Source organism: Oncorhynchus tshawytscha, linkage group LG04 (assembly GCF_018296145.1).
Source record: "Oncorhynchus tshawytscha isolate Ot180627B linkage group LG04, Otsh_v2.0, whole genome shotgun sequence".
Lineage (NCBI taxonomy): Eukaryota > Metazoa > Chordata > Actinopteri > Salmoniformes > Salmonidae > Oncorhynchus > Oncorhynchus tshawytscha.
In genome coordinates, this window is record NC_056432.1 from 34,110,305 (window position 1) to 34,124,953 (window position 14,649).

Genomic DNA, 14,649 nt, shown 5'->3' on the forward strand with positions numbered 1-14,649 from the left:
AAATTAAGAGTACCCCTGCAAAGACATGCTAAACTTTGGGATTATCGATATTGTTTGCACTCTAGTGCAGTGAAACCGTTTTTCACAGCATGCAACAACCTCTGAAAAAATAAAGGGATAATTTGACATATTTTATTTTTTATATTGTATTATTGATACTAGCATTTATTTTGAAAGATTAAACTGGTATGTTGAACGCTATTGTGTAGGCTATAATTAAAACCAGTTGACCTGACAGCCAGCCTTTTTGCACTGTTTCGCTATGGCTTTCGTCATCAATTTAGCAAGAGGGCAACATTTTATTCAGTGTTGTAGAGTCCACTCTCGGGACCACATGTTGTGTGTCTAGGTCTTGCTCTATAGCACCCATTGCAATATACTGGGTTAGTAGAGACCCTATTGAGAGACCCTATGGAGACCCCACCTCACTTTAGCTGAGAAAGGCAGAGAAGTTCTCTCTACAAGCCAATATGTATCCCGTCTATTACAGTGTGTTGCATTTGGGGCCATGGAGGGAACGGAGTGAAAAGTAAGCAACAGGCCGATATTTTCCACCCCACTTTAGTTTAGATAGGTAGAAAAGTTATATATACTACCCAATATTCTCATCATACCAGTGACAACATTGTATTTTTCGTTATTGGTATAATAATTATTTTTTGAAAGCATATTTTTTATTTGTTTTCATATATTACTCATTGCATTTTCTTGTTGTCACAATAGAGTGGCCATTGATTAAAATGCAATATCTTTTGAATGCAATGTTTTGAAAAGCAAGCTTTTATTTAGAATGTTTCCTCATTACCATACCAACGTGACGTTATCGTTTGTGCTGCTGGCAGAATAATAGTCGCTGTAGGCCTATTCAACTACGGCTATCCAAGAAAGGGCGGCGGCAACCTAACGGACAAAACAAGCGTCACCAACGTCGCATTGGCACATTAATAACGGTAAGTTGCTACATTTTATGCTATTTCTTTTAGAAAATGTGTAGTTTTAAAATATAATGTAATAGGGAACGTTTGGCTTTCGAATTGTGCTTGTCTGATTTGATAGAACGTAGCAGGTGCCGACGTTTCCGAAATAGATGACCGGACTTTTTATAGCCTTTATAGCCTATTAAGGGTAGAAAACACTGACGTTTTAAATATTCTACGCAATGATAAAACTCGGCACCGCGCTGAATTTTGGGGTGAGCTTTAACACGTTCCTTTGCAGAGATAAACATCACCAAATTGTAGGGCGCACGCGCCTTACATAAATGTAGCCAAACAACGTCGTAAACTCCGTTATTTGTAGAATCTGTGGATCGCATACACAAATGCTATGTAAAGATTAGAATAATGTGTGTAGTATGCTAGTATAGGTTATGTGACCAGGTGGCGTGACTGTCACATTGTAGCGCCATTTTGAAACGATTCAAGCGATTAGTGCCTTCAGAAAGTACTCATACCCCTTGACTTTTGCTGTTACAGCCTGCATTCAAAATGGACTCAATTTACTTTTTTTCTCACCCATCTACACACAATATACCACAATGACAAAGTGAAAACGTATTTTTAGAAATGGCTGTAAATTTATTGAAAATTAAATACAGAAAATCTTATTTGCATAAGTATTCTCACCCTTTTGCTATGACACTCCACATTTAGTTCAGTTGCATCCAATTTCCTTTGATCATCCTTGAGATGTCACCACAATTGGATTAGAATCCACCTGTGGACAATTCAATTGTTTGGACATGATTTAGAAAGAAACACACCTGTCCATATCGGGTCCCAAAGTTGACAGCGCATGTCATAGCAGAAACTATACCATTACGTCCAAGGAAATGTCCGTAGGTCTCCAAGATATAATTGTGATGAGGCATATTTTTCCAAATGTTGTTACATTACAGCCCTATTCTAAAATATATAAAGTTGTTCCCCCCCCCATCAATCTACGCACAATATCCTTAATGACAAAGCAAAAACAAAATCATTTTTTTCAAATTTATCAAAAATAAAAAAAGTATTCAGACCCTTTACTCAGTACTTTGTTGAAGCACCTTTGGCAGCGATTACAGCCTCGAGTCTTCTTGGGCATGACGCTACAAGCTTGGCACACCTATATTTGGGGAGTTTCTCCCATTCTTCTCTGCAGATCCTCTTAAACTCTGTCAGGTTGGATGGGGAGCGTTGCTGCACAGCTATTTTCAGGTCTCTCCAGAGATGTTTGATCGAGTTCAAGTCTGGGCTCTGGCTGGGTCACTCAAGGACATTCAGAGACTTGTCTCGAAGCCACTTCTGTGTTGTCTTGGCTTATATGTGTAATGATTCTCGTCCTCCTCTCCTGAGGAGGAGTAGGAAGAAGGATCGGAGGACCAATGCACAGCGTGGTAAGTGTTCATTATATTTATTTCTAACTCAGAACACTAAATAATAAAACAACAAAGAGAACGAAATGAAACCGAAACAGTCCTTTAACGGTGCATACATAAAACACAGAACAGAAAATAATCACCCACAAAACACAATAGAAAACAGGCTACCTAAATATGGTTCTCAATCAGGGACAACAATTGACAGCTGCCTCTGATTGAGAACCATACCAGACCAAACACAGAAATAGCAAATCATAGAAAAACGAACATAGACAACCCACCCAACTCACGCCCTGACCATACTAAAACAAAGACATAATAAAAGAACTAAGGTCAGAACGTGACAATATGCTTAGGGTCATTTTCCTGTTGGAAGGTGAACCTTCGCCCCAGTCTGAGGTCCTGAGCACTCTGGAGCAGGTTTTCATCAAGCATCTCTCTGTACCTTGCTCCGTTCATCTTTCCCTTGATCCTGACTAGTCTCACAGGCCCTGTCGCTGAAAAACAACTCCACAGCATGATGCTGCCACCCCCATGCTTCACCGTAGGGATGGTGCCAGGTTTCCTCCAGACATGACGCTTGGCATTCAGGTCAAAGCGTTCAATCTTGGTTTCATCAGACCAGATAATCTTGTTTCTCGTTATAAGGATGTAACAAAATGTGGAAAAAGTCAAGGGGTCTGAATACTTTCCAAATGTACTGTATATCTGGGGAAGGGTATAAAACAATTTCTAGAGTGTTGAACGTTTCAAAAAGCACAGTGGTCTCCATTGGGCATGAATATGGAACTACCCAGACTCTGCCTAGAGCCAGTGGTGACCCGTCATTGAGACCCACCTGTTTGCATGTTATTTTGGCATTAATTCGTGTCACATATCAGTTTGCAAACAATAAAAAAACAAAAAACAATACTTGAGTTAATAAAGCCGCATACAGACATTGTCTCTTTCTTGAGTAAGGCAGCTCCAAAATGCAGGTGTTTCAGCTTTGCTCAGTGCTTTCTGTGGTGTCAGGACAGCCAGCAAAGGCTCAAGGTCATTGGCCACAGATAAAAGAATTTAAAACATCTTTCTGAAAGGGTCACTTTTCCAAGCTTGAAAGGATAAGCATTCACACTCAACACCATGGGGCAGACAATATTGAATACATTGGCCATGCTGTCGATCCAGCATGACTTCTGCCACGTTCAAAACTTCTTGAAACTCGGAACTGGGAAATAATATAAGATCTCAATACGTTTTGAACGGTCTTCCAACTCGGATTTCCAAGTTGCGAACTCGGGCCTCTTTCTAAAACTCAGACCTGAAGATCTGTGACGTCATGATTAGACCTTTGTTTTTTCCCGAGTTCTCAGTTGTCTTGAAAGAACCATAAATCCAGAGAATGCCAGACTTTGATGACAAAGGTATCCCAGTCTGCTGTCCCCACATGCTTCAAGATGTCCACCATTGTTCCTGTACCCAAGAAAGCAAAGGTAACTGAACTAAATAACTATCGCCTTGTAGCACTCACTTCTGTCATCATGAAGTGCTTTGAGAGACTAGTCAAGGATCATATCACCTCTACCTTCCCGGCCACCCTAGACCCACTTCAATTTGCTTGCCACCCCAATAGATCCACCGACGCTGCAATTGCCATCGCACTGCACACTGCCCTATCCTACCTGGACAAGAGAATGCTATGTAAGAATGCAGTCCATTGACTATAGCTCAGCATTCAACACCATAGTACCCTGCAAGCTCATCATTAAGCTCGGTGCCCTGGGTCTGAACCCCGCCCTGTGCAACTGGGTCCTGGACTTCCTGTCGGCCCGCCCCCAGGTGGTGAAGGTAGGAAACACCTCCACTTCGCTGATCCTCAGCACAGGGGCCCCACAAGCGTGCATGCTCAGCCCCCTCCTGTACTCCCTGTTCACCCATGACTGCGTGGCCACGCACACCTCCAACTCAATCATCAAGTTTGCAGACGACACAACAGTAGTAGGCCTGATCACCAACAATGATGAGACAGCCTACAGGGAGGAGGCGAGGGCCCTGGGAGTGTGGTGCCAACCTCTCACTCAACATCAACAAAACAAAGGAGCTGATCGTGGACTTCAGGAAACAGCAGAGGGAGCATCCACATCGATGGGACCGCAGTGGAGAAGGTGGAAAGCTTCAAGTTCCTCAGCGTACACATCACTGACAAACGGAAATGATTCACCCACACAGACTGTGTGGCGAAGAAGGCGCAACAGCACCTCTTCAACCTCAGGAGGCTGAAGAAAGCCATGACCTGTTCATCCTGCTATCATCCAGAAGGCGAGGTCTGTACAGATGCATCAAAGCTGGGACAGAGAGACTGAAAAACAGATTTATCTCAAGGCCATCAGACTGTTAAATAGCCATCATTAGCACCTTAGAGGCTGCTGCCCTATATACATAGCCATGAAATCACTGGACACTTTAATAATGGAACAGTAGTCACTTTAATAATGTTTACATATTTTGCATTACTCATCTCGTGTATATACTGTTTTCCATTCTACTGTATTTTAGTCTATGCCGCTCCGACATCGCTCATCCAAATATTTATGTGTTCTTAATTCCATTCCTTTACTTTAGATTTGTGTGTATTGTTGTGAAATTCTTAGATATTTCTTGTTAGATATTGCTGCACTGGTGGAGCTAGTAACACAAGCATTTCGCTACACCCAAAATAACATCTGCTAAACATGTGTATTTGACCAATAACATTTGATTTTGATTTGCTATTATAATCTGGTTACCAACGAAATTAGAGCAGTAAAAATAAATGTTTTGTCATAATTGCGGTATACGGTCTGATATACCACGGCTGTCAGACAATCAGCATTCAGGTCTCGAACCACCCAGTTTATAATGCTGAATAAATTATGTAATATGCCAGGGAGATATGTATACTGGAGCTAAGAAAGTAATACTATGTGTATGTTGTGTAGTAAGCTGTTAGCAGCCTATGTGTCACTTGTAGCCTATAGCCTGTTTTAGGGAAATGTCATCATTGAATATTGTAAAAGCTTTCATTGTGTGTTTATTTGCCCCCGTTATTTATGCTACGGTTCTGATTTGGTGTACAAGGAGAATACTGTAAGAACGGCCCATGTTCTGATTTCTGTCGCTGTACATTTCAAGAGTGCTGAACAAATAGTTGTTTCGACTACTCTCTCTAAGACGTTCATCGAAATTACGATTTGCCTCTTATCCGCTCATCTTTCCCTTATGCCATAGTTTGCACATATCAATTGTTATATTGCACATGACAGTGCACCCTTTAGTTTGCAAAAAGGCACGTGAAAGACCGAGAGCATAAGGCAAAAGATTATGTAGTCTGCTAAGACAAAAATTGAACTCTTTGGCTTAAATGCAAAGCTCTATGTCTGGAGAAACCCAGACACAGCTCATCACCCGTCTAACATTCCTACCATGAAGCATGGTGGTGGCAGAATCATGCTATGAGGATGCTTTTCATCATCAAGGACTGGGAGAGTAGTAAGGAAAGAGGGAACAATGAATGGAGCCAAATACAGGCAAATCCTTGAGAACCTGCTTCAGAGTACAAAAGACCTTCGGCTGGGGCGAAGATTTACATTTCAACAGGACAATGACCCCAAGCATACAGCCAAAGCATCGCTGGAATGGCTTCAGAACAAGAATGTGAAAGTCCTTGATTGGCCCAGCCAATGCCCATACTTGAATCCCATTGAAGATCAGTGGAACGACACAAAGATTGCTGTTTACCTACGCTCCCCATGAAACATAGCTTGAGAAAATATATTTCTGTATTTTATTTTCAATACATTTTACAAAGCTGTCTAAAAGCATGTTTTTACTTTGTCATTATGGGGTATTGTGTGTAGATGGGTGACAATCTATTTATTAAATTTTCAGGCTGTAACACAACAAAATGTGCAATATGTCAAGGGTAATGAATACTTTTTGAAAGCACTGTATGTTATTTTTGTTCTCGGTTAGACAGCCAACATTGGCTATCGGGCACTCTGAGTTACTTATGATGAATGCTCAAAAGAATTTCCCAAGACATTACTATTTACGCTACTTTGTCAACTATAGCATACACACCGAAGTGGGCAAATTAAGGCCGTATGAGGCAGCCCGTCTAGATCAGTTTCATAACATCCACATTGATGTGCATGCATGGTACAGAATGAATAGAGAAATAAATCCCTATATTGACCACTGGCTTAAGACTGTACTTTGGGCAAGGCTCCCGTTTTATGTTTTCATGCAGTAGGCCTACACAGAACCATATATTTAAATATATACTGTATATGGCTCTCGGTCTACATGATTATTATGTAATGTAGACGGATCTGAATATTGAGATACAGGCCTAACCCAAGTTTGGCAATGTGTGGGGCAGTACGGAGGGGCTTTGGCTTCTATAGCATTTTGGATGGAAATGGAATTAACTAACGTGTCTTGTGACACAGGTCCCCACAATTCTTCAGTCAGCGCTACTCTTATCATTAACCGAGTAGCTATAGTGACTCATTTAAAATTATTTACACCCAGAGGATACACTGGGAACTCTGGGGATTTTCCACCCTGTTGGCTTGGTGTTTACTGTATCTGGTAGTTCGGTTAATCACCTCAGAGACCGAATGAAGGAACACATTCTCAAACTCTTTAGCTTACTTTTAAAAATTATTTTCTAGTTGTACGTAGAGTCCTATTGTCTATGTAGGTTTATGATTTGTCTTAACATTTTGAGTTGGGCCAGTTCCTCTAACTACTAATCATCACAGATGGAACACTGGTGGAACACACTTGGACTGGTGGAATAAACAGATTACAGTTGTGTAGAGTCTATAGTATTGACCTATATGGTTATCTGAAAAATGTTATACTGTAAGAATTTCTTTTAAAAAGGAACCAGTGAGTGTTATCCACAGAAATTAGATAATGGAAATTCTAACTTTCTTCTTCTCCCCCTTATTGCTCTCTCTCTCTCCTTCTCTCTGTCTCTGCAGTGCAGTAATGATAAAGCTCAGCTCTCCTCTGGCCGTGCTGTGCCTTTCTCTCCTGCTGCTCAATGCCCACCTCTCCCTGGCCAAGAGAGGGGGAGGAGGCTTTGGTGGTAAATCCAGCATAGGCTTTGGGAAGAAACCTTCCTCCACCTCCAACCGTGGAGGCACCAACACCCAACGCAGACCCAACCAAGGGACCAATAACCAGCCAGGGAACTACCCTCGCCAGCCCCAGAGCCCACAGAACCCCCAAGCAGGGTACCCGCAGCAACCAGGAGGTTATCCACAGCAACCAGGGGGGTACCCTCAACAGCCAGGCAGGGCAGGATACCCTAACCAAGGTGGCTACCCTAACCAAGGTGGCTACCCTAACCAAGGGGGCTACCCTAACCAAGGTGGCTACCCTGCTGGAGGATATCCAGCTGGAGGCTACCCAGGGGGCTACCCGGCAGGAGGCTATCCAAACAGATACCCAGCTGGTGGAGGCTATGGTGGAGGCTATGGTGGAGGCTATGGTGGAGGCTATGGTGGAGGCTATGGTGGCGGTTATGGAGGGGGCTACATGAACCAAAACCCCAACAACCGGATCCTTAGCCCTGGCTATGGGGGCAGTTACGGCTATGGGGGGTATGGTGGTGCCGGTGGCTCCCCGTTCTCCCGCTCCGTGCAGGGGATGGGGATGGGACCCTCGCAGCAGTCCAGGGGGTTTGGGCGTAATGCAGCGATGGCGGCCGGGGCTGGAGTTGTGGCTGGGATGGCTCTGGGTTATGGACTGGGCCGGTTTCCCCGGCCTCACTTCGGCTTTCACAACCCCCAGGAGGAGTACTACTATAACCACTACATGTACAGGAGGTACGGCACCAAATCCACTGATGACAATGACTACAGCAGGGACTACCACTTCAGCCCGCCTCCACAGTCCTATGATAACTACATGAAGAACTGTATGAAGAGGACTGACCTGCTGAGAGGTGGGGAGAAGGGTGGATCGGAAACAGGAGCCAGGGAGAACTCACCACCACAGGGAGCTGCAGACAGCCCCAGCACTCAGGTAGTCGTACCCAGTGGAGGAGGCACTGCAGTCGGGGAGAAGAGTGAAGAGCCAGCCCCTGTTCCTGGAGGTTCCACCAATACTACCGACCCCGGTTCCACCCAAGCACCAGGCAGTGGCCCCAGTAACAGCTCTGCCACAGAGGGCAGTTCCAGTGAGAGTAATGTCACAGCTGAGAGTAACGGTACAGCAGCGACTGAGAAGCCTGTGACCCTTGAACCCTTGAACCCAAACCCTCAAACCCCCCCTCCTGCAGCCAAGCCCCTCCCTCCAGCCATAGCTGAGCCTGAGGATGATGATGAGGAAAATATAGTGAGCATCTCTGAGATTGGCTACCCAGCGCTGATAGAGCAGATGAAGGCTCGGAGGTGTGTGGAGCTTTACATGGTGTACGCCGAACACTACCTGGAGAAAAAGAAGGAGGACAAGAAGAACACGCCCCGGGAAAGACCCAGAGGAGGAGTGGAGAGACTGGGAGGAGGAGGATACCAGGGACTGCTAGCTGTTCTCACCTCTACTGCACTACTGCTGCTGAACAGCAACATGCTACTACTGCACTGAGGCAGAGAGAGAGCAAGAAACAGAGAGAGAGGGAAATAGAGGGAAGAAGGAGAAAGGAGACAATGTTTGCTGCCACGCTATGTGAGTTGGAGTCAAGAATGGGGCTGATGGAGGGATGCTGGGACAGTCTGTCTTCTTCTCTCATCCTCCTTTGATCGACGCCTCAGGACTCTCCATAATAAGTGGACTTTTTTGATTGATCAATTCTATGGATTTTTGTTCTGTTTTTGTATTGTTGTTTCTCATGCACTGTTACTTGCATTATATGAATCTGTAATCATGCGCCCGTGTGTTACTAAAATGTTGGCACTTTTTAAATCCAACCCTGCTGTCCCCAAAGCATTGAGTTTGCTCCTGCTGTAGCCAAGTACTACAGCCTCATGCATGCAGCATGACTATTATATACAGCATATTTCATAAATAAGATAAATATTGATTAAGGTTAAGCAGGGACTGGCTGGATCACGCCCAGTTCCCAGCACCAACAGGGATTCCAGGATAATTTAGATGCTGTATTATATGGCAGACAGACTGAAGGGAAATGGCCATTTACTCCATTACATCACATGAACTGGAAATACTGTTTGTTTGTTTGTGTGTGTGTGTGTGTGTGTGTGTGTGTGTGTGTGTGTGTGTGTGTGTGTGTGTGTGTGTGTGTGTGTGTGTGTGTGTGTGTGTGTGTGTGTGTGTGTGTGTGTGTGTGTGTGTGTGTGTGTGTGTGCACGCACGCATGCACGCACGCACGCACGTAAGTAGATAGGATTGTCGTGTAAATATTGATTGAGATAAGATGACATCCATATTAACATCAGCTGGGGAAGGGGAATTGTTGAATATGACAGTCAAGTATGCATGACAATGAATGTGAGCTTTATATTATTGACTATGGCTTGTATTTATTTTAGCTTAATACAATACACATACCTGTACACTTTGAACTGGCTTTTGCTTGTAAGACTACTAATTACACCATTCTAACGTAACCTCTTTCGTACATGGGGGCTGTGATTTTGCATAAGCATGTATACATTTTACTACGGTGGCAAAAGAGAATCCATTTGACAAACATTGTTAGCTTGACTTCACCTTTTTTATGGAAGGGCTAACAGTTTGGTCATATGCTCTGATGAGGCCCGAAGACTGAAATTTTAATGGAGGGGGGGTTAGTACGTAAGCAGTGGGAGCTGCTTCTTTAGAATCTAGAATTGAGATTCTTTAGAAACTAAAGAGACTCTTGATAGATGTGTGCTTGGATCCCTTGTCTTTCACCCAGCTGATATCCTATGTAATGGATGGCTGTCAGGTTATCTGAATCAATCATCCTGTATCGGGGCTTGATGTCATCTTTATATGTTATGTGTCTTTAACGTTGTGGTTAATATGTTTGATACTATTCCGTGGATTGATTTAGTTTGCTTTGTATTGTTATTATATGTCAAGTAAGCTGCATGTGCTCAAAGACACTGATTTCTTTCTTTTGCTCCGACTCCAAGGCCCTTCTCTTTTGTACATTCCCTTCTTCCCGGTGTCTTGCTTTCCTCTCTGGGGTGGTGAAGTGACTGTAGATTGTACTGTAAGGGCTCTTGTTGTCTAGGCCCAACCAGGCTTTGAACCAGGCCACTGTAGCGGCAGCCCGACAAGTCAAGGAATACAGATTCAGACAAACACTGTCCACTTTAAAGTAATGGTCTTAGTCAACTTGGTACCTGGTAATATTAAGGTAAATGATAAGCATATGACAATGATATAAGTTGAACTATAATGTTAGATGTGGGTTCTAGAGAGAAGTAGCTAGATTGAAGTCTAAATTATTATACTGTATGCGTTGGGGTGTAAACAGATTTTTTTTTAATGGAGTTAGAATACCTTTGGAATATATTGGATAGACGATGGGGAGGGGGGGGCGACACCTTGTTTACCATCATGTCATAAACAATTTCTACATTGTCTTGGGCCTTGAATGTATGGGTCTGCATACTCTGTTAATGCAAATACTTCCTCTGTGATAAAAGATAAATGTGTTTGTGTCCATTCATCTTCTATAATCTGTCAGTTTTCATTCTGGCCTCCACTCTATTTAAGGCTCGACAGGACAGCCCTAATTCAAGGCTTTCTTCAGCACTCGTGTTTTTTTTTTTTTTTTTTTTTTTACTTGTCCCCTACCGCTCTGTGCTCGGGGGCGTGTTCAGCGGGATACAATGTTTTTGTAATGTTCAAAAAGTAATATAGAACAAACATGCCTCTGTCATGTAGACTAAGGAATCATTTTGGCTCTATTCATGGAATTTCTATCTGCAACATTCAACAACGTTTGGCTACTGAATGTGGCCCTGGTTTATGTTTCAGTGAGGTTTGGCTTAAGTATCATGTTGTGACTGTTCTGTGGACACAACATTGTTGTGCATCAGAGTGCTGGCATACAGTACCAGTCAAACGTTTGGACACACCTAATCATTCCAGGGTTTTTCTTTATTATTACTATTTTCTACATTGTAGAATAATAGTGAAGACATCAACACTATGAAATAACACATATGGAATCATATAGTAACCAAAAAAGTGTTAAACAAATCCAAATATATTTGAGATTGTTCAAAGTAGCTACCCTTTGCATTGATGACAGCATTGCACACTCCTGGCATTCTCTCAATCAGCTTCATGAGGTAGTCACCTGGAATGCATTTCAATTAACCGGTGTGCCTTGTTAAAAGTTATTTTTTGGAATTTCTTTCCTTCTTCAAGCAAATTTCAATCAAATTTATTTATAAAGCCCTTCTTACATCAGCTGATGTGACAAAGTGCTGTACAGAAACCCAGCCTAAAACCCCAAACAGCAAGCAATGCAGGTGTAGAAGCACGGTGGCTAGGGGAAAAGCTCCCTAGAAAGACCAGAACCTAGGAAGAAACCTAGAGAGGAACCAGGCTATGGGGGGTGGCCAGTCCTCTTCTGGCTGTGCCTGGTGGAGATTATAACAGAACACAGCCAAGATGTTAAAATGTTCATAGATGACCAGCAGGGTCAAATAATAATAATCACAGTGGTTGTCGAGGGTGCAACAGGTCAGCACCTCAGAAGTAAATGTCAGTTGGCTTTTCATAGCCGATCATTCAGAGTATCTCTACCGCTCCTGCTGTCTCTAGAGAGTTGAAAACAGCAGGTCTGGGACAGGTAGCACGTTCGGTGAACAGGTCAGGGCTGCAGGCAGAACAGTTGAAACTGGAGCAGCAGCACGACCAGGTGGACTGGAGACAGCAAGGAGTCATCAGAAATACTCCAGATGTAACAGACTAACCCTAGCCCCCGACACATAAACTACTGCAGCATAAATACTGGAGGCTGAGACAGAAGGGGTCGGGAGACATTGTGGCCCTGTCCGACGATACCCCTGGACAGGGCCAAACAGGCAGGATATAACCCCACCCACTTTGCCAAAGCATAGCCCCCACACCACTAGAGGGATATCTTCAACCACCAACTTACCATCCTGAGACAAGGCCGAGTATAGCCACGGAGAGCTCCCCCACGGCACAACCCAAGGTGGGGCGCTAACCCGGACAGGAAGATCACGTCAGTGACTCAACTCACTCAAGTGACGCACCCCTCCTAGGGACAGCATGGAAGAGCACCAGTTAGCCAGTGACTCAACCCCTGTAATAGGGTTAGAGGCAGAGAATCCGAGTGGAGAGAGGGGAACCGTTGCTCCAGTGCCTTTCCGTTCACCTTCACACTCCTGGGCCAGACTACACTCAATTATAGGACCTTCTGAAGAGATGAGTCTTCAATAAAGACTTAAAGGTTGAGACAGAGTCTGCATCTCCCACATGGATAGGAAGACCATTCCATAAAAATTGAGCTCTATAGGAGAAAGCCCTGCCTCCAGCTGTTTGCTTAAAAATTCTAGGGACAGTAAGGAGTCCTGCGTCTTATGACCGTAGTGTACGTGTAGGTATGTACGGCAGGACCAAATCGGAAAGATAGGTAGGAGCAAGCCCATGTAATGCTTTGTAGGTTAGCAGTAAAATCTTGAAATCAGCCCTTGCCTTAACAGGAAGCCAGTGTAGAGAGGCTAGCACTGGAGTAATATGATCAAATGTTTGGTTCTAGTCAAGATTCTAGCAGCCGTGTTTAGCACTAACTGAAGTTTATTTGGTGCTTTATCCGGGTAGTAGGAAAGTAGTTCTTAATCTGTTTGAGCCAATATGCTGTGTTGTATACAGAAAATAGCACTATTTGGTAAAAGACCAAGTCCATATTATGGCAAGAACAGCTCCAATAAGCAAAGAGAAACAACAGTCCATCATTAATTTAAGCCATGGTCAGTCAGTCCGGAAAATTTCAAGAACTTTGAAAGTTTCTTCAAGTGCAGTCGCAAAAACAATCAAGCACTACGATGAAACTCGCTCTCATGAGGACCACCACAGGAAAGGATGACCCAGAGTTACCTCTGCTGCAGAGGATAAGTTTGTTAGAGTTACCAGGCTCAGAAATTGCAGCCCAAATAAATGCTTCACAGAGTTCAAGTAACAGGCACATCTCAACATCAACTGTGCAGAGGAGACTGCATGAATCAGGCCTTCATGGTCGATTTGCTGCAAAGAAACCACTACAAAAAGACACCAATAAGAAGAGACTTGCTTTTGGTTCCAACCACCGTTGTGAGACGTAGAGTAGTTGAACGGATGATCTCCACATGTGTGGTTCCCACCGTGAAGCATGGAGGAGCAGGTGTGATGGTAAGGGGGTGCTTTGCTGGTGACACTCAGCGATTTATTTAGAATTCAATCCACACTTAAGCATCATGGCTACCACAGCATTCTGCAGCGGTAGAACATCCCATCTGGTTTGCGCTTAGTTGGACAATCATTTGTTTTTCAACAGGACAATGACCCAACACACTTCCAGGATTTGTAAGGGCTATTTGACCAAGAAGGGGAGTGATGGAGTGCTGCACAAGATGACCTGGCCTCCACAAACACCCGACCTCAACCCACTTAAGGTGGTTTGGGATGAGTTGGACAGCAGAGTGAAGGAAAAGCAGCCAACAAGTGCTCAGCATACGTGGGAACTCCTTCAAGACTGTTGGAAAAGCATTCCAGGTGAAGCTGGTTTAGAGAATGCCAAGAGTGTGCAAAGCTGTAATCAAGGCAAAGGGTGGCTACTTTGAAGAATCTAAAATATGTTTACTTTTTTAACACTTTTTTGGTTACCACATGATTCCATATGTGTTATTTCATAGTTTTGATGTCTTTACTATTATTCTACAATGTAGAAAATGGTAAAAAATAAAGAAATACCCTTGAATGAGTAGGTGTGTCCAAACTTTTGACTGGTACTGTATATGTGAGAACATTATGATCAATGCTCACCTGCACTTTACCAATGTCCCTCCTTGTCTTCATTAAATCATTGTGTATCTACCCTCAGATATTGTGTTTTCATTTTCTCTGAATGTAATATTTAACCCATATATTCCATTTGATGTTGGTCTGATAGCAGAAAACCATTCAGATACCATGGCTGTTCCCTTCATTCCTACAGCAATGAGAAACTAACTTAAAGGCAATAATGTAAAGTATTTAAATAGTACTTTAAAATAGTTTTGCGTAAGTAGTTTTTTTGGGGTATCTGTACTTTACTTTACTATTTGTATTTTACTTCACTACAT

General features: G+C 43.3%; 1 protein-coding gene across 1 annotated transcript; it reads left to right on the forward strand.

Moving 5' to 3' along the window:
• Window positions 1–820: 820 nt before the first annotated feature.
• On the forward strand, window positions 821–11,028 carry LOC112248615 (prisilkin-39). Its single transcript, XM_024417779.2, has 2 exons — window positions 821–950; window positions 7,375–11,028. Exon 2 carries the CDS (start codon window positions 7,382–7,384, stop codon window positions 8,981–8,983), a length of 1,602 nt encoding a protein of 533 aa, XP_024273547.1. The 5' UTR covers window positions 821–950; window positions 7,375–7,381; the 3' UTR covers window positions 8,984–11,028.
• The last annotated feature ends 3,621 nt before the right edge of the window (window positions 11,029–14,649 follow it).